This window comes from Eleutherodactylus coqui, chromosome 13 (genome assembly GCF_035609145.1).
Source record: "Eleutherodactylus coqui strain aEleCoq1 chromosome 13, aEleCoq1.hap1, whole genome shotgun sequence".
In the NCBI taxonomy this organism is placed as follows: Eukaryota; Metazoa; Chordata; class Amphibia; order Anura; family Eleutherodactylidae; genus Eleutherodactylus; species Eleutherodactylus coqui.
In genome coordinates, this window is record NC_089849.1 from 33,271,468 (window position 1) to 33,293,335 (window position 21,868).

The following is a 21,868-nucleotide window of genomic DNA, read 5'->3' on the forward strand; positions in this document are numbered from 1 at the left end:
GCGCTCTGGGGGGGCACCTGCGTGGGACACCATGGGGAGCGCTCTGGGGGGCACCTGCGTGGGACACCATGGGGAGCGCTCTGGGGGGCACCTGCGTGGGACACCATGGGGAGCGCTCTGGGGGGCACCTGCGTGGGACACCATGGGGAGCGCTCTGGGGGGCACCTGCGTGGGACACCATGGGGAGCGCTCTGGGGGGCACCTGCGTGGGACACCATGGGGAGCGCTCTGGGGGGCACCTGCGTGGGACACCATGGGGAGCGCTCTGGGGGGCACCTGCGTGGGACACCATGGGGAGCGCTCTGGGGGGCACCTGCGTGGGACACCATGGGGAGCGCTCTGGGGGGCACCTGCGTGGGACACCATGGGGAGCGCTCTGGGGGGCACCTGCGTGGGACACCATGGGGAGCGCTCTGGGGGGCACCTGCGTGGGACACCATGGGGAGCGCTCTGGGGGGCACCTGCGTGGGACACCATGGGGAGCGCTCTGGGGGGCACCTGCGTGGGACACCATGGGGAGCACCTGCGTGTGACATCATGAGGAGCGCTCTGGGGGGCACCTGCGTGTGACACCATGGGGAGCGCTCTGGGAGGCACCTGCGTGTGACACCATGGGGAGCGCTCTGGGAGGCACCTGCGTGGGACACCATGGGGAGCGCTCTGGGAGGCACCTGCGTGGGACACCATGGGGAGCGCTCTGGGGGGCACCTGCGTGGGACACCATGGGGAGCGCTCTGGGGGGCACCTGCGTGTGACATCAGGAGCCCTCTGGGGGGCACCTGCGTGGGACACCATGGGGAGCGCTCTGGGGGGCACCTGCGTGGGACACCATGGGGAGCGCTCTGGGGGGCACCTGCGTGGGACACCATGGGGAGCGCTCTGGGGGGCACCTGCGTGGGACACCATGGGGAGCGCTCTGGGGGGCACCTGCGTGGGACACCATGGGGAGCGCTCTGGGGGGCACCTGCGTGGGACACCATGGGGAGCGCTCTGGGGGGCACCTGCGTGGGACACCATGGGGAGCACCTGCGTGTGACATCATGAGGAGCGCTCTGGGGGGCACCTGCGTGTGACACCATGGGGAGCGCTCTGGGAGGCACCTGCGTGTGACACCATGAGGAACGCTCTGGGAGGCACCTGCGTGTGACACCATGAGGAACGCTCTGGGAGGCACCTGCGTGTGACACCATGGGGAACGCTCTGGGAGGCACCTGCGTGTGACACCTTGGGGAGCGCTCTGGGGGGCACCTGCGTGGGACACCATGGGGAGCGCTCTGGGGGGCACCTGCGTGGGACACCATGGGGAGCGCTCTGGGGGGCACCTGCGTGGGACACCATGGGGAGCACCTGCGTGTTACATCAGGAGCGCTCTGGGGGGCACCTGCGTGTGACACCATAAGGAGCGCTCTGGGGGGCACCTGCGTGTGACACCATAAGGAGCGCTCTGGGGGGCACCTGCGTGTGACACCATAAGGAGCGCTCTGGGGGGCACCTGCGTGTGACACCATAAGGAGCGCTCTGGGGGGCACCTGCGTGTGACACCATAAGGAGCGCTCTGGGGGGCACCTGCGTGTGACACCATAAGGAGCGCTCTGGGGGGCACCTGCGTGTGACACCATGAGTAGTGCGCAGTGTTCCATAGAATACCACATGTAATTGTCATTGTGTTTGTGTTCCCAGTGCTTTGACTGCGATGCGGACTAAGTCTGCGCTATACAAATAAACATTATCATCATATTCTGTGAGGTACCTGTATGTGACAACGAGGAGGAACCCCCTGCGAGGTACCTGTGTGTAACCTGGGGTTTGCACCTGGCTGCTAAACCATCAGCCCAGCTCGTAATTTGCTCTTGAGGCAGATGTCAGTATTTAGTTTTTACTAGCCATTTTAATGGCCAATAAAAAAATATTTCCTTAGTCTGAGCACCTTCAGCTTGGAAACAACCTTACCAGCCAGCACTAAAGGGGTTGTCTCGTGAAATCAAGTGGGGTTCAGCACTTCTGTATGGCCATATTAATGCACTTTGTAATGTACATTGTGCATTAATTATGAGCCATACAGAAGTTATTCACTTACCTGTTCCGTTGCTAGCGTCCTCGTCTCCATGGTGCCGTCTAATTTCAGCGTCTAATCGCCCGATTAGACGCGCTTGCGCAGTCCGGTCTTCTCCGTGTTGAATGGGGCCGCTCGTGCCGGAGAGCTGCTCCTCGTAGCTCCACCCCGTCACGTGTGCCGATTCCAGCCAATCAGGAGGCTGGAATCGGCAATGGAGCGCACAGAACCCACGGTGCACCATGGGAGAAGACCCGCGGTGCATCGTGGGTGAAGATCCCGGCGGCCATCTTACTAAGGTAAGTAAGAAGTCACCGGAGCGCGGGGATTCGGGTAAGTACTGGACGTTTTTTTTTTTTACCCCTGCATCGGGTTTGTCTTGCGCGCGGGACAACCCCTCCGAAGCACCGCTGTATTCAATGAGGGCTCTGACTCCTCCCCCTGGTATCTACATGTATATTATGCAGTGCAGACACAGGGGGAAGAAGCAGAGCCCTAATTGAATACAGAGGCAGCCAGATAAGATGTGGCTGCAGAGCTTGGGTGACTAGCAAAGCGCTAGCAAAGGTGGCTGCTGGAGATTAATTACTATTGGTTGTGGCCACTTATGTGGTATTATTACTATTGACTGCAGCTACTAATAGGGGTATTACTACTATTGTGGCCACTAAGAGGGAGCACTATTACTTTTGTGACCACTATTATTATTAGTGCCACTGAGGTTGCACTGTTACTAGAGGGGCCAATGAGAGGGTGCTATTACTATAGGTGGCACTGAGAGGGCGCTATTACTATGGGGACCACTGAAATAATAGAGGTAGAATCATACATTGTGATAAGCCATGCCACTAACCACAACCCTAAACCACGCCCCTTTTACCTTGGTCACTATTTTTTGGTGACAGAGGTGACAACCCTAGACACCAGGGAGGGAGCACAATCCTCTCCCCTTTTTGTGAGAGTCCTTAAGCCCACAAATCCTGACATTCTTTTGCTTCCCCCTCGGACTCTGGAAATGAGGTAAAGTCTGAGTAAAAAGGGATCCAATTGTGTTATGCACAGGTCGTGTCCACCTGCCACTCACTATTCTCAGCTCTTCATAGACCGGCCCTTCTAAACATGCCAACAATACCAGCTGCTGCCAGCACTGGGATTACTGTTTAACACCATGCTGCTTTTGGGTGAACATGTACACCTCCCGGTGTCTGGGTTTATATGGCAGGGGATCAGGAGCAGATTCTGCTCAATTTATGACGGCTGCTGCTATCTTTGACAGCTGACATCCGCCGGCAACAGCCATGTTCAGCACTGGCACTAATTGCAGCTGTTAACCCTTTTTAATGCAGTTGTCAATTCTGACGGTGGCATTTAAATACCCAGATCAGAGTTTGGGGGTCCTGAATGGCGCCCTGTGAGGAGATCACGAGGTGCCATTTCGTTGTTATGGGGATCGTGAAGGCTCCCAATGCTGCCATGTATTTTTGCCTATTAGGAACGGACTGTCCTAATAGAATGCTGTCAGAAATACCATATATTGTAATACTGTCATATTGCAGTAAAAGCATTTGAACGATCGCAAGTTCAAGTCCCCTATGGGTACTAAAAGTAAAAATATGTGGAATATAAAGTCTTTTGTTGTAAATAAATAAATGAAATAAATGGATATTAAAAGTTCACCCCATCTTTTCTCTTATTGATAATAAATAAAACCAAAAGAAAAAAAAAACATATTTGGTACTGCCGCATCCTTGAAAGTCCCATCTATATATATAAAATTGAATGTATGCGTGTCTGTCTGTCTGTGTGTGTTTGTCCTTTATGCGCTACTACACCATTCTTCCGATCGCCATGAAACTTTGGGAAGTTGTTAAGTACACTCCTGGGAAGATTATAGGCATAGTACAACTATCCTACGATAAATGGCGCGCGTGTGTCGTCGACAGTTACGCCCCCCCACGTAGATCGTTCGATTTCCATCACTGCCACTAATTCTCTCACTTCCCAATGTCGTAGAAACATGAAATTTGGCACGAGCATTGATTATGTCATAAATAGGAAAAGCTAATGGGTCCCAACTCCATTATTCAATTGTAAGCACCAAAGAATTAGCGTCCAAATTTTACGTACAGAATCTAATTCTCTCGCTTCCCAATGTAATAGAAACGTGAAATTTGGCACGAGCATTGATTATGTCATAAATAGGAAAAGCTAATGGGTCCCAACTCGATTATTCAATTTTAAGCGCAAAACAATTGGCGTCCGAATTTTACGTACGGAATCAAATTTTCTTGCTTCCCAATGTAATAGAAACTTGAAATTTGGCACGAGCATTGATTATGTCATAAATAGGAAAAGTTAATGGGAAGTTGTTGAGTACACTTCTGGGAAGATTACTGGCATAGTACAACTATCCTACGATAGGTGGCGCGCGTGCAAGCGTCGTCGACAGTTATGCCCCCCCAGACAAAGATCGTTTGATTTCCATCTCAAGCACAAAAGCAAAAGGCATTACGAGCAACGGGATGAGTGTTCAACTACAAAATGATGCATCCGCCGAACGTATCACAAGACAATTCCTGGATATTGAGAATGCTGAGGTAAAATAAAAGCTGTGCTGCGATTGGTTGCTATATATTATACCGCTGAGGTAAAATGAATGCTGCGCTGTGATTCGTTGCTATTTTTTATATTGCTGAGGCAGAATAAAAGTTGCGCTGTGATTGGTTGTTATTTCTCTTACTGCTGACGTAACATGAAAGCTGCGCTGTGATTGGTTGTTATATATTATACCGCTGACGTAACATGAAAGCTGCACTGTGATTGGTTGTTATATTTTATACTGCTGAGGTAACATATAAGCTGTCCTGTGATTGGGTGTTATATATTATAAAGCTGAGGTAACATGAAAGCTGCGCTGTGATTGGTTGTTATATATTATACCACTGAGGTAACCTAAAAAAGCTGCGCTGTGATTGGTTGTTATCTAGATATATAAAAACGAATGCATGTCTGTCTGTCTTCGCAGCAACGCGCGATGGGTAAGCTAGTCTGTAATAAAAAAGCAGCAGTAAACAGCAGCAGTAACAAAATACATAACGACAGAACTGCGTTTCATTGGTCACCCTGTCTCCATAAAAAAAATGATTAAAAAAACAACCAAAAGACATATGTACTCCAAAATTATATCAATAGAAACTGCATGTCATCCCACAAAAAATGAGCCCTCACACAACCATCCTCAACGGAAACATAAAAAAAACATTATGGCTGTCAGAAGATGTTGACAGAAAAAAAAATTTTTTTTCCATTTCACTCCACTTTGAAATGTGTAAACGTTTTTCAATACGTTATACGGTACATTAAATAGTACTATTGAAAAATGCAACACGTCCCGCAAAAACAAGCCCTCAGACAGCGATGTCGATGGAAAGTTTTAAATTGCGATTTTTTGAAAGTGGGGGAGGGGATTACTACTTTTGTGGCCACTAAGAGGGAGCACTATTACTTTTGGGACCAAGCGCAGTACAATCATACACGATTAGCTTCTCAGAACCCAAAAGCACAGTAATGGTAAACAAGAAGTTCTTTAGAGAGAATTGGGAGATCAGGGCGCTACGACCTGAGTCATTCAGTCTAGGTCCTTGGAATGTTCTAATCACAGAGGTCCCTTTTTATTCTTCAATACATTTGAGCAAATCTTGTTAAAGAAAAAGTATTAAAAAAATTGATACCAACTAGATCACACAAAATGAAAGGAGAATGCAATAAAATGGAGCCATATTCATTTCACTAATACAGACGTAGGACACAGCAGCAGCATTGGGTAGGGTTATGCTTAAAACTGCGTCCAGAAGAGACGGTGCGGCTGGCACACCGGACCGGACCGCATACATTAGTATGTGCTGCAGCAAGTTTTAAAACAAGCTTTCTGCAGGCATTCTACAAGCATAGCAAACTCGTTGTAAACAGGTGTAATTCATTAGTCTGCTGCTATAGACCGTTTAGTGGGCTTGAGGCTTCATTCACACGAGCGCATACAGGGCGCATCTTTACGGCCGACCGATATATGTGGCCATCTGAGGCATTGGTCTCCAATGCATTCGTTCACATGGGCGAATATACGACACGTACACACGTCGCACCGAAATAAGGCGCAGCGAATATACGGTGGGTAAAAGAATAGTTCTAGAACTATCTTTTGACCGATATACGGCGGCTCCCATAGAGTCCTATAGGAGCCGGGGACAAAAAGGGGGTGGGGGCATTTTAGCAGTGTTCAATGCTGCGAAAAGTTTACAGGTGCCTCTATTTAGGCATTTGAAGGCTTCCTGTGGCTTTATGCCAAGCAAGGGTTTTCTGGGATGCAGCATATTTTTTCGCTAACAACCACACTCACGGTTGTGTTAATGAACGAAAGGGAGTGAATTTCTTACCGAAAATTCCTTTTTCCGAGTCATCCTGACGGCAGACACGGAGGTTGCACCTTGACCTTGTAGGGACAGGAAGCAAGAGACTTCAAAAGGCTCCTCCTGCCTCCCATTCACCAGGGTCTTCTAAATTACTTACATGGACATGTCGTGGTTAACCAAGGAAGATTTTTATTGCTCCGAGACAAAATTAGCATGGTTAGTTCTTTTTTGAACATAAACAATAAGAGGGTAGCTTACCCGGATTAAACAAAGGAAATATGCACGAATTTACCGCATAAAACAGAAATGTCCAACATAGGAGCCTCTGGGCTACTGGTTCGTGCCCGCATAGACGTAGATATAATCGTGTGAATTTTTTGGGAGGGAAATACGTGCCGTCAGGATGACTCGGAAAAAAGGAATTTTCGGTAAGAAATTCACTCCCTTTTCCCGCGTCATCCTGACGGCAGACATGGAGTATACCAGATTAACTCTCTAGGGAGAGACCACTGCTTGCAGGACCTTTCTCCTGAAAGAGAGATCGGAGGAGAGGTCCGTATTCAGCCTGTAGTGTTTTGCGAAGGTGTGCTGGTTGGACCATGTGGCTGCCTTACAAATTTGGTCCGGCGTCGCCATAGCCCTCTCTGCCCAGGAGCAGGATACTGCCCTGGTTGAATGGGCCTTGAGTCCTTCCGGGATACTTCTGTGCAGGAAGAGTAGGCCTGCTGGATGGTGGATTTTATCCAGCAGCTAATGGATCTTCTAGAAGCCGCTCTTCCTCTGCCCAGCCCCTGGAATTGGACAAAAAGACAATCAGCCTTCCTGAAGGATGAGGTCTGCTCTAAGTAGCATAAAATGGCCCTCCTTACGTCCAGGGTATGGTAGTCTCTTTCCCTCTCGTTTTGGGGATTTTGACAGAAGGATGGGAGAATAATTTCTTGCTGTCTATGGAATTTTGAGGCTACCTTTGGGAGAAAGAAGGGGTCTGTTTTCAGTATGACCCTATCGTCCTGGATTAATAGGTAAGGTGTCTTACAAGATAGGGCCTGGAGCTCGCTCACGCGCCTTGCCGTTGTGATAGCTACCAAGAACACACAGTTTTAAACGTGAGGAACCTAATTGGTATCTGCTCGATAGGCTCAAAGGGATCTTTGCACAGATTTTGGAGGACTAAGTTTAGGTCCCATGGGGGGACCATACTGCGGCTAACTGGCCTCATTCTCTCTGCCCCTTTCATAAACCTGCGGATAAGTCTATGATCCGCTAGGGGCTGATCTAGAATGGCCGAGAGTGCTGATACCTGTACTTTCAGGGTTCCCGGTCTCAGGTTTTTGTCTAGAAGCTCCTGGAGGAAATCCAAAATCTCTGCCACTGAAGTGTCGAGATTGGAGACTTCCAACCCCCTCCAGGAGGAGAATCTTTTCCAGATTTTATTATAGATAGCTGAGGTCACGGGTTTTCGGGACTGGCGTAACGTCGCGATGACCCTAGAGGACAGACCTTGTCTTAGTAGCGTCTGTTCCTCAATATCCAGACCGCGAGGTTCAGTCTCTCTAAGTTGGGGCACAGAACTGGGCCCTGCGTTAGAAGATCCTTCCTGGGTGGAAGGCGGATTGGTTCTGTGATGGCGAGTTTTAGGAGTACCGGAAACCATGCCCTTTTTTCCCAGTGTGGAGCGATTAGGATCAGCGTGATGTTGCTCTGCTGGACCTTCTGAAGAACCCTCGGGATCAGGGGTATGGGGGGGAAATGCGTATGCCAGACTGAAATCCCAACTCTGGGAAAAGGCGTCTAACCCCTCGGCCCTGTCCCTCGGATCTAGGGAAAAGAAGGCGGGGCATTTTGAGTTTTTTCTGGTCGTGAACAGGTCCACCTGTGGACTGCCCTAGGTTTCTGTAATAAGACGGAACTCCTCTTGATTCAGCAACCATTCTCCAGGGTCCAGGCGTCTTCGACTGAGGAAGTCGGCTGTCTGGTTCTGGGACCCTTTGAGGTGGACCGCTGTCAGGGATTGTACCGTGGTCTTGGCCCATCTGAAGATCCGGGCTGTTAGTTTCAGCAGATGAACGTTTCTGGTGCCCCCCTGGTGGCGAATAAGTGAAACGGCGGTCACATTATCAGAGAAGACTTATGTGTCTCTTCTTTAGGATATCCTGGGATCTGTGAAGAGCTTCCCAGATGGCCCTAAGTTCTCTGAAATTCGATGTCTGGGCACGCAGCGTCTGTCCCCACTCGCCCTGGAGCAGGCGCTGCCCCACTTGCGCTCCCCAGCCAGACTGGTTCGCATCAGTTACTATAGTGATGAAGGGTTCTGCCACCCATGGGGACTCAGCTTCTAGAGTGTCGGTTGACCGCCACCAGCGGAGGGACCTTAAGACAGATGATGACATGGGCATCCTCCTATCCAGGGAGATGGGTGTCCCATCCCAGTTACCCAGGATGGCTCTCTGTAGTGTTCTGGAGTGCGCCTGGGCCCAAGGGATAATGCCAATGCAGGAGGTCATGAGGCCCAGGAGCCTCATTGTGTCCCTAATTGCCATTTGCTTTTTCTGGCCGCCCTCCTGTGCTGCCAATCTAAGGCTTTCCTGTCTGAGTGGAGGCAAAGACAAGGTCTGAGATACTGAGTCTATCTGCACCCCCAGGAAGGTTTTCCGTGTCTCGGGGAGAAGACTAGACTTGGGGAAGTTGACTATCCACCCCAATCTCTGAAACAGAGAGATGACTCTGCTAGTATTGTCTCTGAGGATCTTGGATGAGGAGGCGATCACCAGGAAGTCGTCCAGGTACGGGATGATATTTATACCTGCTACATGGAGATGCGCCACCATCTCTGCCACTATTTTAGAGAATACTAAAAATGGCGTACCCGACTCCCTATTTTGATGGCAAACCTCAGGTATTTATGGTGTTCTGGCAGGACTGGGACGTGGTAGTACGCGTCTTTTAGGTCGACGGTACTCAAAGTCTCCTCTTTCGATCAGGGTTACCACTGACCGGACTGTCTCCATTTTAAACCTTTTGTAGGTAATAAATTTATTCAGGCCCTTCAGATTCAGAATCATCCGAAAACTGCCGTTTGGCTTTTTTATCAAAAATAGAGGCGAGTAGAATCCCTGGCCCTGCTCTACTGTGGGGACCCAAACTACTGCCCCCATTTGCAGCAGCTTAGAGATTTCATCTTTAAAGATGCCCTGCATGGCAGGGGATTGTGTGGGGGTGATTCTGAAGAAATTGGGGGGCCGGGTGAAGAATTCTATCCTGTACCCCTGGGCTATGAGCTGCAGGACCCATGGGTTATCTGTAATCTCTTGCCATTCTTGGGAAAAGTTCAATAGTCTGCCCCCCACCTAGTACTCTTCTATAGGGGTAGGGGTTGTTTTTATCTTACCCCTGCCTCCTTTGGGGTAGGACCAGCACCCCGTCTTTCCTTTGCCCCGGTATGGCTTGAAGGATGGCTGGCGTTTGTAGGGATATCCCGTTCTGGCTTGATCTGAGAAACTGTGGGTTTTGTCTGTGGCTCTTTTTAGGATCTCCTCCAAATCCGCGCCAAAAATGTGCTGGCCATGAAAGGGGATGGAACACAATCTTCCTTTAGAGGCCGTATCTGCCTTCCACGTTTTTAGCCAGACTGCCCGCCTGGCCATGTTGGACAATGCGGCGCTTCTGGCCGCCAGCCTCATGGACTTGGCGGATGCGTCTGCCAGGAAGCCTGTTACGGATTTTAGTAAAGGCATACATTCCAGTAACGCCTCTCTGGGGGCCTTCTGCTTAATTTGGTCATCTAGTTCCCCTAACCAGAGGAACATCGACCTCGCCACGGAAGTTGCTGCGATGTTGGACTCCAGCGTGTAGGCCATTGTTTGCCAGGCCCGTTTCATCAATGCATCAACCCTGTTGTCCATCGGGTCTTTAAGATGTGAGGAGTCCTCAAATGGCAGGGCTGTCTTTTTTTGCCATTCTGGCCACTTGTGCGTCCATCTTGGGGACCTCTTCGTAGACACTCACATCTTCCTCCGCGAAGCGGAGTCTTTCTTTGTACTCGCGGGACAAGTAGAGATGTCTGTCCGCACTAGCCCATTCATGCATGATTACTTTTTTCAAAGTATCATTGACTGGGAACACGATGCGATTCCTTGGCCTGAGCCCGCCGAACATGTCGTCCTGTACGGACCTCGGCTCGACCACATCCTCTAGCTTCATTGTATCCCTGACGGCTCTGATCAGGTCATCCAGGTCCCCGGATGAGAACTAATACTTCTTATTCTCATCCTTGGTGTCAGAGGGACGGTCCAAGGGTTCGCCGTCTGACAGGTCGCCCAGGGATTGCTCAGAGTCTGAGCTCGACAGCAGTATGTGGCTCGCTCTTTTAGTGGCCCTTCTTTCCCGCTGGGCTGGGGGGAGACTGGAGATCGATGCCCGGACCTCCTTCCTGACTAGGGATCTAATATCCTCCCTAAATGCGGCCTGTTCATCCGTAAGGATCTTGGAAGTACAGTCCTGGCATAGTGGTTTTTTGTACGCCTCATCTAATTTTTTGAGGCACAGGGCGCATTTCTTGTACTTTTTCCTAAGGTCCTGCTTAGACCGGGTGGATTCCCTGTCCTGCAAAAGACACATGCATGCACATAAGGGAAAACCCCCACACAATGCAAATCCCTGGGCATAGCATTCCTGCAGCAAGTTACACTTACGGTTTGCAGGGCTTCCATCTCTGATTCCTTTGTAGTCATGCTTGCCAGAAGTGTAGACAAGATCAGGCAGACAGATAGCATACCTTCAGAGAAGGATTTGTCAGTGGAAGCTTGCCGGGGGGGTCTCCATTTTTAAATCTCCTGCTGTTTGGGTCAGCTGACGGCGTCTGACGTCACCGCGTCATGCGGCGTCATTGGCTCCGCCCCCCGACGTTGCGCGCGGCCGCGCCGGCCTGCCTGGAGGATAGAGGCATCTGAGCCTATGGCCCGCCGCTCTCCCCGGCTGGAAGACGCTGCACGGAGCCCCATGCAGGAGTGGACTCAGGTCCGCCGCTCCAATGCGCTGCGGTGGTGATCCCCGGGCAGTCAGACCTGTGGCCTGCCGTGCTCCCAGACCGCGCTGACTCTCCGGAGGGGAGGTGAGCGGGGAAGCAGCCCTGTGGACCGTCAGCCCCGCTGTCAGCAGATTCCTTTTGGAAGAAGGTGAGAGGGGAAGCGGCCCCGTGGACCGTCAATCCCGGTGTTATCCTGTAGCTCCCTGGAGGGAGCTCCTCTTGCATGTCCCTGTAGGGACAGGAAGCACTGGTGAATGGGAGGCAGGAGGAGCCTTTTGAAGTCTCTTGCTTCCTGTCCCTACAAGGTCAAGGTGCAACCTCCATGTCTGCCGTCCGGATGACGCCGGGAAAAATACGCTAATTATCATCTCTGGCCGTTGATCGTGGAAAATCGTCCATTCATGCAAATTTACGGTGCAGACGAGAGAATGTAAAAACGCATACAGTCATGTGAATGAGCCCTGAAAGTGCTGATAGGTTCCCTTTAAAGTACTTGCACAGATTTAGAAAATCATGGTTCCTTTCTTCCAGAAACAGAGCCGTGGGTGCGTCTGGTATTGTAACTTGGCTCCATTAAGCCACACACATCCTGTGCACAGGTTGTTTCTGGAAGAAAGAAGCCATGCTTTTTGAATCTATACAAGCCCTTTATTTACTTTTCATTGTATATTTTCTTCCATCTTCACTTACCATTTTTTGTAGTGTTCATATTCTATTTTTCGTCGGTCAAGTGCTGATTCTAGATCACCTGGCGCCAAATATTCCTTGAGATTATAAACGGTTAATTTCTTTTGGTTGGAGGGACATGTACACTTGTTTTTCTGTAAGGCGACCGTGTAACTGAAACAAAACATAGATTTGTATTCTGGTTATAAACATATCAGACCCGGTGCTGCAGATGGAGGTCCACCGATGGACCCACCTGCTTCATTTTTGTGCTTACTTGCACCTGGTTTTAAATGTAAATTAAAAACTAAAAGCATGAAACTAAATTGTGGTGAGACTAAGGTCGGCTGCACACAGCCGTGACGGGCTCCGCCACGGAATTCCCATCACGGCGCCCCCCAGAGACCCCAATACTTACCTGCGGATCCGGCGTCCTACATCCCGCATGACGCTTCGGCGTGACACGCCGCAGCGTCATGTGACACACCGGCCACATCACATGGCACGCCCACAGCGTCACATGACACAGCCGGCTGCGTCATATGACGTGGCGGCGGTAGGCGGGGAAGCAGTTTCACGCTATCTTCAGCTGTACTACAGCGGACGATAGCGTGACAGATAGTTTCCATTGACTGCAATGGAAGCCGTCCGCGCGTACACCCGCGGCAAATAGAGCATGCCGCGGATGAGGACGGGTGGTTTCACGGTGCGGAATTCCGCGATGGAATTCCGCAACGTGAGCATTGAGCTATTAGGTTCACGCCTGTCCATGGGTGTTTTAGCATTGCGTTCCCCGCGGCGATAATCTGGCCGCGGGGAACGCAATACACGATTTCCATAGCGTTGCTATGAAAAGCGCAGCCCCCCTGTCCACTAGCAGAAAATCATAGCGATTCTCCGCTCGTAGCCGGCAATACGCAGTATGCTGCGAATTGCCGCGATTCTCCACGGTCAGCCTGTCAGATAGGCTGACCGGGGAGATCCGTCTGCAGGCTCCTGCTCCCAAGCAGCGGCTCCAGCTGCAGAGATCCGCCGCGGGATACCGCAACGCCAAAGGACAGGTGGCCTAACTGGAATCAGTTCTTTGAGCCAAAACTAGTAGAGGATACAGCAAGTCCTTCCTTTAGGCTCTCTTCACACAGGCGACACGGCAGCACAGCGAGAAAATCGCAGCGGTATCACATCGCTGGTCAGTGCGATATCATTTCGATTTCTCGCTGCGATACCACGACTTTCTAGCACCACATGCGAGGATTTTTGGAGGGGAAGGGGGAAGATTTGAAATATAAGCGCTACCCCGAAAATATGCCACAGCTACAGGGGGAAAAAAAAGTATACATCACCTAGAAGCGCTGTCCTGGGTTCTGCCGTAGCTTCTTCTCGGTCCCCGGCAGTCTTCTTCATTTCTTCTGGACGGGGATTGAAAAATCCCCGCCTCCTGGAAGCAGTGGCTGTGATTGGCTGACACCTAGCCAAACACAGCCAGCACTCGATGAATGGCTGTGATTGGTTCATCTAGTGCTGGCTAAGCGTCCGCCAATCACAGCCAACGCTTCCAGGAGGCAAGGATTTTTCAGTTTTCAGCCAGAAGAGATGAAGAGAAACAGTGCTGGGGATCGAGAGGAAGCTACAGTACTGTCAGACAGCGCTTCTTAGGTGATGTATGTGGGGGGGGGAGGGTTCCTTCAACTAGCACTTAGTTTAGGCTTTGACAGTAGGATTTCCTACTGTCAAAGTTGCATCACACGAAAATCGCGTTTTCGTGCGATGCAACAAAGAGGAAGGCTTCATAGGGAAACATGGGCTACAAAACCTCACGAGTCGCAGGCATATTGCCAGACCCGCAAGGTTTTTGTGTCGGGTTGTCGCATACTACAAAACATCGCATGTTTGAAGGAACCCATAGGAAAGCATGGGCTTCACATACATGCGATTTGTAGCATTGTCGCAACACGACAAAATCGCGCAACTTTGTCGCCTGTGTGAACGAGGCCCTGTATGTACCATTTCTTTCAAACTCCTAGTTTTGACTAAATAGACATAATAAGGCCTCCTTCACACAGGTGACAAAGTTGCGCGATTTTGTCGCATTGCTACAAATCGCATGTATGTGAAGCCCATGTTTTCCTATGGATTCCTTCACACATGCGGGGTTTCGTAGCATACAACAACCCAACACAAAAACCTTGCGGGTCCGGCAATATGCCCGCGACTTGTGAGGTTTTGTAGCCCATGTTTTCCTATGGAGCCTTCCTCTCTGTTGCATCGCATGAAAACGCGATTTTTGTGCGGTGCGATGCAACTTTGACAGTAGGAAATGCTTCTGTCAAAGCCAAATCTAAGCTCTAGCTGCAGAAAAAACAAACAAACAAACAAAAAAAAAGACATACATCATTTTAGAAGTGCTCTCCGCCGCCACAGCTTCTTTCCCGGGTCCCAGCACTGTTCCTCTTCTTCTGGCCGGGGATTGACAAATCCCCGTCTTCTGGAAGCGCTTGCTATGATTGGCTGATGCTTAGACAGTCACAGCCAGTGCTCGATGAATGGCTGTGATTGAACCAAAGCCAGAGGAGAAACAGTGCCGGGACCCAGGGAGAAGCTGCGGCAGCGCCCCGGACAGCACAGGAGAGTGATATATACTTTTGTTTTTTTCTTCAGCTACAGCTTATTTTCAGGTTAGGGCTTATATTTCAAGCCCCCCATCCCGAAAATCCTCACACGTGATGCTACAAAATTGAGGTATTGCGGCAAGAAGACGATACGATAATTGCTGCGATTTTCTAGCGGCAATACCGTGTCGCCTGTGTGAAGGAGGCCTAAACTGCACGTGTGATTCCAGACTGAGCAAAGTAGACAATTTAACAATTTTGACGAGAGAAGAAAACCACTGATTTTGCGGATGTTTCTTCACTTCTGCAGCAAGCACTAATGAAAGGAATTTCAAAATAGGTTGTCTGTGTGCTGTACATTTCCATGAACCCTTCGCCATCACCTGAGAAGGAGCTTACTGCATAACTATAGGAGCATAAACCTGAGGCAATGTGTATACAGTATTGTAGTATCTTAAATATGTAAAAGAAATAACCTGAGAATCCAGAAAATCAACTAGTCTGGCACTTGATACCTCATCAGAGAGGTAAAATAGTACAGAAGAACGCCAAGTTCTCCAATTACGGAGAAACACGATATAGAAGTGGAATTTTATTTTGGCCTTGTTAAGCCCAATGTCCACGGGCGGGTCTGAATTGCAAAATCCACAAGGATGATCCGCAGTTCAAGCCGTCCATAGGGAGACATGGGCGTCCGGAAAACAAATCGCAGCATGCTCCATTCTGCTGCGGATCCCTCACTGACAGCTGCCATTGAAGTTAATGGAAGCTGTCAGATCCGCGGCACACCTGCAACTGACACTGCAGACGGCGGATCCTGCTGGAAAGCAGGAGATTTAAAAAAAATAAAAGATCTCCACTGTGCATGTGCGGCGGCGGCGCACCCGCACACATCCGTAGGGGAATAAATGAAGACCCAGATGGGAAAGTAGAGAACCCATAGTGTCCACTGCCACGGGCAGGGTCAGATTCTGCTGGGGGTTCCCGCAGGTGGAATCTGACATGCCTGTGGATATGAGGCCTTAAAGAAGGTTCTAAGGGCTTATTCCAACGTGCGTATATTGGCCGGGTTTTCACGCTCGGCCGATATACGTTGTCCCTCTCTGCAGGGGAGGAGGCGGGCCGGGAGCAGTGTACTGAGCTCCCACCCCCTCTCCCCCCTTTGCCACTATTCGCAATGGGAGAGGTGGGACCCGGCCGATATATGCAATGTCGGAATAAGCCGTAAGACTTAAGCCAGATTCCCACATGGCGTATTTGCACGTATAATTGTACACGCTTCACCTTAAGGCCAGATTTATACAAGCGTAAGCATATTTGCAGGATGAACAATGTTTTTTGCACGCCCATCAGTATATATTTTGTTCCTTTTTTATACACGCAAAGCATATTCCCTCTTGCGCGTGAAAAAATAAAAAATAAAAAATCAACGACAATCTCAGCCATTAATCCTTTCCAATCTACTGTCTGACCTCTGAAGACATTATGATATAAGGCTGTACAGCTCTGATGTTGGAAGACGTCCATCGGGGTTCTCTTACTGTATATCGCCAGACTCTCTGCTGTCGGAGCCTATCCAACGTGTCACCTCATGCAGTACTGGCTTTAGCCAGCATATAGCGCCGTTGTATAACGGCAGAAAAAGAAAAAGCCCCCTAGGAAAACCAGGATACAAATTGAATTGGAAAGTGTTAAAAGGGCTAATTAGTCTAATGAGCTCAAGATGTGTTTTTTCTTGCATAATTATGCCGTATTTCATGCATCTCCTAGCGTATTCTGCACATATTTGCACATGCCCATTGACTTCTATCGGGGACTTTTGGTGTGCAAATATGCAGGAAAATAGAGCATGCTGCGTATCATTTTGTGCAATTGAAATGCATGTGCATAATTCAGACATGTAAATGAACCCATTGAAATCAATGGGTTCTATTCTCTGCATATTGTGCCTGCAAATACGCCCGTGTAAATCCGGCCCCATGGAGTGGTTTTAACAGACCTACTTTTTTTTATCTGTCTGGTGGCTCAAGTAATGTGCTTTTTTTATTTTCCATAGGGTTGTTTTTTTTATATCATTCTATACTAAATTTATTTGGGGTAAATTGTTCAAAAAGTACAAAGCATTTTACATTTTTCCAATGTCAATTTTTTCCTTTTTATAATTTAGTAAAGCATTAAAACAGTTTCTTCATTTAGTTTAAGTCCCCTATTGGAAATAATAAAAAAAAGGAAAAAAAATATATAAAAATAACTTTTTTTTAAATTATTGCAAAAATAAAAAAATATTAAAAAGATGGAAAAAAAAAACGTTTCACATCCAAAAAAAAAAAAAAAAAAATTGGTATAGCCAAATCTATAACAGACCAATATCACATTATAAGTCCCGCATGATTTAACTCCATCTGAGGAAAAAGTACGCAATGGCAGATTTTTTACTTTCATTAGACACTGTCTCCGAAAACAAAATGAATAAAAATGATCAAAAAGTCTTATGTTCTCCAAAATAGTACCAAACTACAGGTTGCCCCGCAAAAAAACAAAAACAAAAAAAAAAAACGAGCCCTCACACAGCCCTATGGACGAAAGAGAAAAAAAGTTATGGTGCTTGCAACAGAATGTAATTTTTTTTAAGGCGTTTTATAATTATTAATATATATAAGAAAAAAAAAAAAAAAAAAACTCTATAAATTTGGTATCGCTGCACTCGTAATGCCGCCATAGAATAAAGACGTGTCATTCGTACTGCACCTTGAATGCTGTAAAAATAATCACCATCCCAAAAAAGGTGCAGTTGCGGGTATTTTCCCACTTCACCCCACTTAGGAATTTTTAAAAGTCTTTCAATATATTATATGGTACATTAACCCCTTAATAACTTAAACTTTCATCACTTTTTTTTTTCTTTACAATTAAAAAAAAACAAAACTATTGATCATTTTTTTTAAATGTATGTCCTGGAGCGGGAAGGGGTTAAACGGTGCTATCGAAAAATACAACTTGTACCGCAAAAAGCAAGCCCTCCTGTACATACGTCGCCTAAAAAATAAAGGTTGTGGGAATACCAGAATGTGACTGGACGCTTCAGTGACCCTTGGTCATGAAAGACATGAAAAAGTTTTCAATACCATGAAGCACATTTCTCTAAGGATTCGTGCACACGGTGGTATTACGACAGAGTTGTACACAGATGTAATATAGTACCAATATCACTACAGGGGGGTATGCTGTAATTCGGTATGGCTCTGGCTTCACAAGAACCTTTCACACAGGACGGAATATTCCACAACAGCGGTACGGATTATGCCATCCCTGAATTGTGCACCAAAATACGCCTTGCTAACCGCGGACAGGATTCTGCCATTTTCAATACCGCGCCAAAATCCACGGGGCTGAATATTCCACAGTAGGGCTTATTCTGCAATGCTGATGTGTCCCGTGTGAAAGGCCCCTCGTTGCATTGCAGTTTTGCTCTCTGCATGATCCTAGAATTGAAATCATTGATAATATGTAGAACACTATAAGGTCTCCTTCACACACACTTTTTTTTCTGCATTTAAAGCATTTTTATAGGCATTTTCTAAACTTTTTTATTCTTTTACATTTTGTACATGACTTAATGAACTCCGAGCAGGTGAAAAGTTGAAAAGAAGTGTTACGGCCCTGAAAACACTGGCAAAAAACATAGACTTTACAATATTTTAGTATAGATGTCAGAGGAATCTCTATCCTCAGCAATTTGGAGCCAAACACAAAAAATATGTTTATAACAGAAATTTATAAGAGCTGCTCTCGCAAGAACACCAGAATATTCTGGAACCATTATTTATGTAACCTCCTAATATATTAGTCTGTTTACCAAAACCCAAATTATGCAAGTTATACCCTCAATTTTTATTCCAAGATTCTATCAGCTTTTTCAAAAAAAGTGCAGACTTCACACACCTGCTGACGTCTCTTGCTGGTTGCAGCTCCCTCGTCTCCTCATGCAACACTGGCTGGCTGTGGGTTGTAAGGAGTTTCCCTATAAAACCAAGTTTAAAACTTCCCAAGATCAAGAAAGTTCCCAGCAGCATCTTACAGATATGTGCACTCTTAAAACCAAACTTATTCCAAGCTGCCATCATGCTGCTCTGACCCTGGAGATGCTGCTGGAGTAACAGGGAACACTGTATGATGAAGAGAGGAGGGATTTGATTGCTTGGAGTACCTGTGAGCTCCCAGAACACGCCCATGTCCAACAGGAAATACAACATTTTTATTTTGAAAGGTACAATATATACCTATAACTGGGGGCAAAAGCAAAAAGGAGTATTTGAAACTACAAAACGGGAGGGCAGCGAATTAAAAAAGGCTGTAAAGTAAGAAAAAATATGTTGAAAAAATAATCAGTTGAAGATGGCAAAGCTGAAGAAAGAAAAAAGTACTTTCTAAAGAAACTGAAATAAACCCCAAAATCAGGGGCGTAAGTATAGAAGATGCAGGGGATGCGGTTGCACCCGGGCCCAGGAGCCTTAGGGGGCCATAAGGCCTCTCTTCTCCATATAGGGAACCCAGTACTATGAGTAAAGCATTATAGTTGGGGGCCCTGTTACAAGTTTTGCATCGGGGCCCAGGAGCCTTAGGGGGCCCATAAGGCCACTCTTCTTCGTATAGAGAGCCTAGTACTATGAAAAAAGCATTACAGTTGGGGGCCCTGTTACAGGTTTTGCATCGGGGCCCGGGAGCTTCAAGTTACGCCTCTGCCTAAAATAATCTTCAATTATATAAATAGTAAAAAGAGTAAGGACGGCTTCAGATGACCGTATATTGGCCGGGTATTCCTGACGGCCGATATACGGCGTCCCTCTCTGCAGGGGGAGGAGGCTGGAAGAGCTGAAAAAGTCAGGAGCAGTGCTCTGAGCTCCCGCCCCTCTCTGCCTACTCTCCGCCCCTCTGCACTATTTGCAATAAGAGGAGGCGGGACAGGGGTGGGGCTACGTTGCACAAATTCGCTCCACCCCTGTCCCGCCTCTCCTCATTGAAAATATTGCAGGGGGTGGAGAGGAGGCAGAGAGGGGGCGGGTGCTCAGAGCACTGCTCCCAAGTCTTCCAGCCTCCTCCCCCTGCAGAGAGGGACGCCATATATCGGCCGTCGTCAATACCCAGCCGATATACGGTCGTCTGAATGCGCCCCAAAACTGATAGTGTTGGTCCTTTAAAAACTAACGAGGGGAGAATTAAAGAAGGTGATAAGGAGAAAGCGAACTAGTTTGTTTTCTTCAGGCTGTCTTTACACTTCTGATAAAATCGAGTGAATTTTGCATGATGTGAGAGGGAGTGAAAACGCAGAATTATGAAACCAATGATTTCAATGCTTTCAATTCTCATGTGAAATGTTTTTACTCATGCGAGGTGGAGTGAAAAAAAATCGCGGCATGCTTCATCTTTCTGCGTTTTTTTTAACTCCCATGTTTCCCTATGGAGCCTCCTTTTTATCACATCGCAAAGCACGAACCTACGATTTTTGTGCGATGTGATGCGTTTTTAATATTAGAAAGTCTTATTGACTTTCGCACTAAAAAAAAAATTGTGTTAGAAAATCGCAAGCGGCAGGGATGTTTTTGCTGGAAAAAGCATCGCTGATGCTCAAAAATTATGGGAAAAAAGACGCGATTTTGCTGCAATTTTTTCACGGAAAAATCGCAATTGCTAGGAGCCTAAGGGCTTCACACTGACTGGAAAAATCACACGATTTTCTAGCGATGCGAGAGTGAGTGAAAACGCATGATTATGAAACCAATGATTTTCAATAGTTTCATTCTCATTTGTGATGTTTTCACTCAAGTGGAAAAAAAAAAAAAAAAAAAAAAAAAATCGCAGCATGCCTTTTCTTTTTGTGATAATTGCCCATGGTTTTCAATGCAGCATCGCCCACACCATTGAAAACAATGGGAGAACATCGTAACAGCTACACCAGGGGATTCCTTCAGCCCCATGGCGGATCCCTTCAGATCCCTTCATTAGAGCTGCTTCCTATTGTTATGTACATAGGCCGGCTGTGTATAACAGTACATTCAATCAGGGAATGTTGTGGGGTAAGAGAAAAAACCTGGGACTGATTGTAGATTGACAGAGCAGAGCCTATTCTCTGCCCCTCTGTGCATTAGGCCTCATTTACACGAACGTTTTATTGCGACTATTTTGCTGCGATAAAACATCGGCCGAAAATCACGACTATCTTAAGCATTGGATTTTAATGCATTCATTCAGATGGGTGATGTTTAATCGAGTAAAATCGGCCGGCCGGAAAAGATAGCTCATACGCTGCCGAATACAGCAGACGACTTTACACATGGCCGGAAAAGATAGGTCTTGCCCTATCTTTTGGCCACAATCAGCCAGCAGCTCCTATAGAAGCTTATGGGAGCTGCCGGCAAAGGGAGAGTGAGGGGGGAAAGGATAGGGGGGAGAGGGAAGTTTAGCTGGCTAGTGCTGCTGAATTTTCTCCCTCTCCTTTTGCCAGCAGCTCCCATAGGCTTTTATGGGAGCTTCCATTGCCGGGAGATCCTGGCCGTATGAATGAACAAGAAAACGCGTTCACACGTTTTTCGGCTGCAGTGTGGCTCACCAAATAGCGCAACTCCTGTGTGAATGTGGCCTAAGGGTTTAGACACAACGATAGCCAAAGAATTTTCAAGCAAGCGAAAAGAAACGATAATTGTTAAGTATGAACACATGCCAACGACCAGGCGATAATCATTTGCATTTTGCTCATCGTTCATTTTATGCAGGCATAAAAATCATCGTCGGCTCATTCACTTATCGTTCAGTTTAAAGCGCGCTCATTCAGTCTTTCTAATAAACTTATATAGCAAATGTGAAAGACTGAACCATTTCTCGTTTGTACGAACCAAAGATGCAGCTATACAGGCTGCATGAGAGAAGGAGCTAACGATTATGTCATTCGCTCGCTTGCTCATTCAAATGATAAATCGCGGGCATTGAAAGGCATGAATTATCGATGTGTCCTTAACACTCTTAGGGTGCGTTCACACGAGCGCATAAACGGCGCGTTTTTGCGACCAAACGTATATACGTGATAATCTGAGGCAATGGTTTCGAATGT

General features: G+C 47.7%; 1 protein-coding gene across 2 annotated transcripts in view; it reads right to left on the reverse strand.

The window, feature by feature from the left end:
- Positions 1-18,949, reverse strand: part of LOC136588596 (beta-1,4 N-acetylgalactosaminyltransferase 2-like) — a 49,163-nt gene extending 30,214 nt beyond the window's left edge. Inside the window, exons 1-2 of one of the 2 annotated variants that reach the window (XM_066587945.1) lie at positions 18,706-18,949; positions 12,179-12,328 (exon numbers count right to left, since the gene is read on the reverse strand). In XM_066587945.1, the coding sequence (XP_066444042.1) occupies positions 12,179-12,328; positions 18,706-18,887 (332 nt within the window). In that variant the 5' untranslated portion in view covers positions 18,888-18,949. Of the gene's footprint in view, positions 1-12,178; positions 12,329-18,705 lie in introns of those variants that run through there. The other variant, XM_066587946.1, reaches the window with a different exon arrangement.
- Between the last annotated feature and the right edge of the window lie 2,919 nt (positions 18,950-21,868).